The sequence below is a fragment of the Vicia villosa genome, linkage group LG2 (assembly GCF_029867415.1).
Source record: "Vicia villosa cultivar HV-30 ecotype Madison, WI linkage group LG2, Vvil1.0, whole genome shotgun sequence".
Lineage (NCBI taxonomy): Eukaryota > Viridiplantae > Streptophyta > Magnoliopsida > Fabales > Fabaceae > Vicia > Vicia villosa.
In genome coordinates, this window is record NC_081181.1 from 149,450,121 (window position 1) to 149,451,628 (window position 1,508).

General features: G+C 39.8%; 1 protein-coding gene across 1 annotated transcript; it reads right to left on the reverse strand.

Annotated features, from left to right (window-relative positions):
* Positions 1-561: 561 nt before the first annotated feature.
* Positions 562-1,146, reverse strand: LOC131650300 (secreted RxLR effector protein 161-like). The gene has a single exon (XM_058920012.1). It carries the CDS (start codon positions 1,144-1,146, stop codon positions 562-564), a length of 585 nt encoding a protein of 194 aa, XP_058775995.1.
* Positions 1,147-1,508: the final 362 nt, after the last annotated feature.

Here is a 1,508-nt window from a genome sequence, read left to right on the forward strand (position 1 = left end):
TATGGAAATTCAATTTCTTTATCAACTTCATCTCTTGCAAATCACCGTTCACATGAAAAATACAATCTCTATCCACATCCAAATCATAACTTCCGCCGCGAAAACCACCATTGGAACTATCGAATCCCGTCGTTCGCATCCAACAACCACAAAACCACCACTGCACTACAACTATCAGAATCCCTTCATTCACACACAACCGCCATAAAAACGCAGGTTCTCTCCTTGTTGTGCGTCTCCTATCCCAAAATGGGTATTTTCTCTCGCCGCCATCGCAATTTCCCCTTGCCTTATTTCCATATTTTCTTTTGATTGAACTGATTAATGAAGGTAACAGATCAAACTACTCTCTTCCGATATATATTGACTTGCAAAGGATTTGTTGCAAAAGTGAAAATTAGGTTACAAGGAGAGGGTCTTTATATAGAGACCAGGGAAACATAAATAGACATAACATTTAATGATTAACTATTTCCTATGAAAGTTTGTCTGCCCTAGAGAATTTGTCTTTTGGCTTTCCAAGACTGCATTTAAATTTATCCAACAAAACTCCCCCATAAATTAAATGCTCCTTCGATCAATTAATCCCAGCATTATCTTGCCTCTGTCGAATATCTCCTTCGACAATGGTTTTGTGAAAATATCTGCAGCTTGATCCTTGCTTGCCACATGCTTCAGTTCGACGCTTCCATTTTTCACATGTTCTCGAATGAAATGAAAACGTACGTCGATGTGTTTACTTCTTTCATGATTCACTGGATTCTTCGCCAGTTCGATTGCTGATTTGTTGTCGACTTGTACTATGGTTGCATTTTCCTGCTTCTGCTCTAACTCACATAACAATCTTCTAAGCCATATAGCATGGCATACACACCATGATGCAGCCACGTATTCTGCTTCGCATGTTGACAGTGTTACAATTGGTTGCTTCCTTGAGAGCCATGTGAAAGCAGTGTTTCCCATAAAGAATACATATCCTGATGTACTTTTTCGATCGTCTATATCTCCACACCAATCGCTGTCGGAGTAACCTGTTAGCTTGTAATCTTCTGCTTTTGAGTAAAACATTCCAAGTGACACAGTTCCTTGGATATAACGAAGAATTCTCTTCAAAGCTTTCCAGTGTGAGTGAACTGGTTCTTCCATAAATCGACTCAAGATTCCGACACTTAGAGAAAGATCTGGTCTAGTACATGTGAGATATCGAAGACTTCCGACCAAGCTTCGAAATTTGTTTGCTTCGACACGTTCCCCCCATCAAATTTTGAAAGCTTGGCTCCTGGCTCCATTGGTGTCAAGATTGGATTGCAACCTTCCATTTTGAACCTCTTCAGAATGTCCTTTGCATATTTTTCTTGTGAGACAAAAATTCCAGTTTCTTCTTGTCGAACTTCCAAACCAAGAAAGAAGCTCATTCGACCTAAGTCCGTCATTTCAAATTCTCGTGTCATTCGACCTTTGAATTCTTCGATCATTTGATCACTGTTGCCCAGGAAAATCAAGTCGTC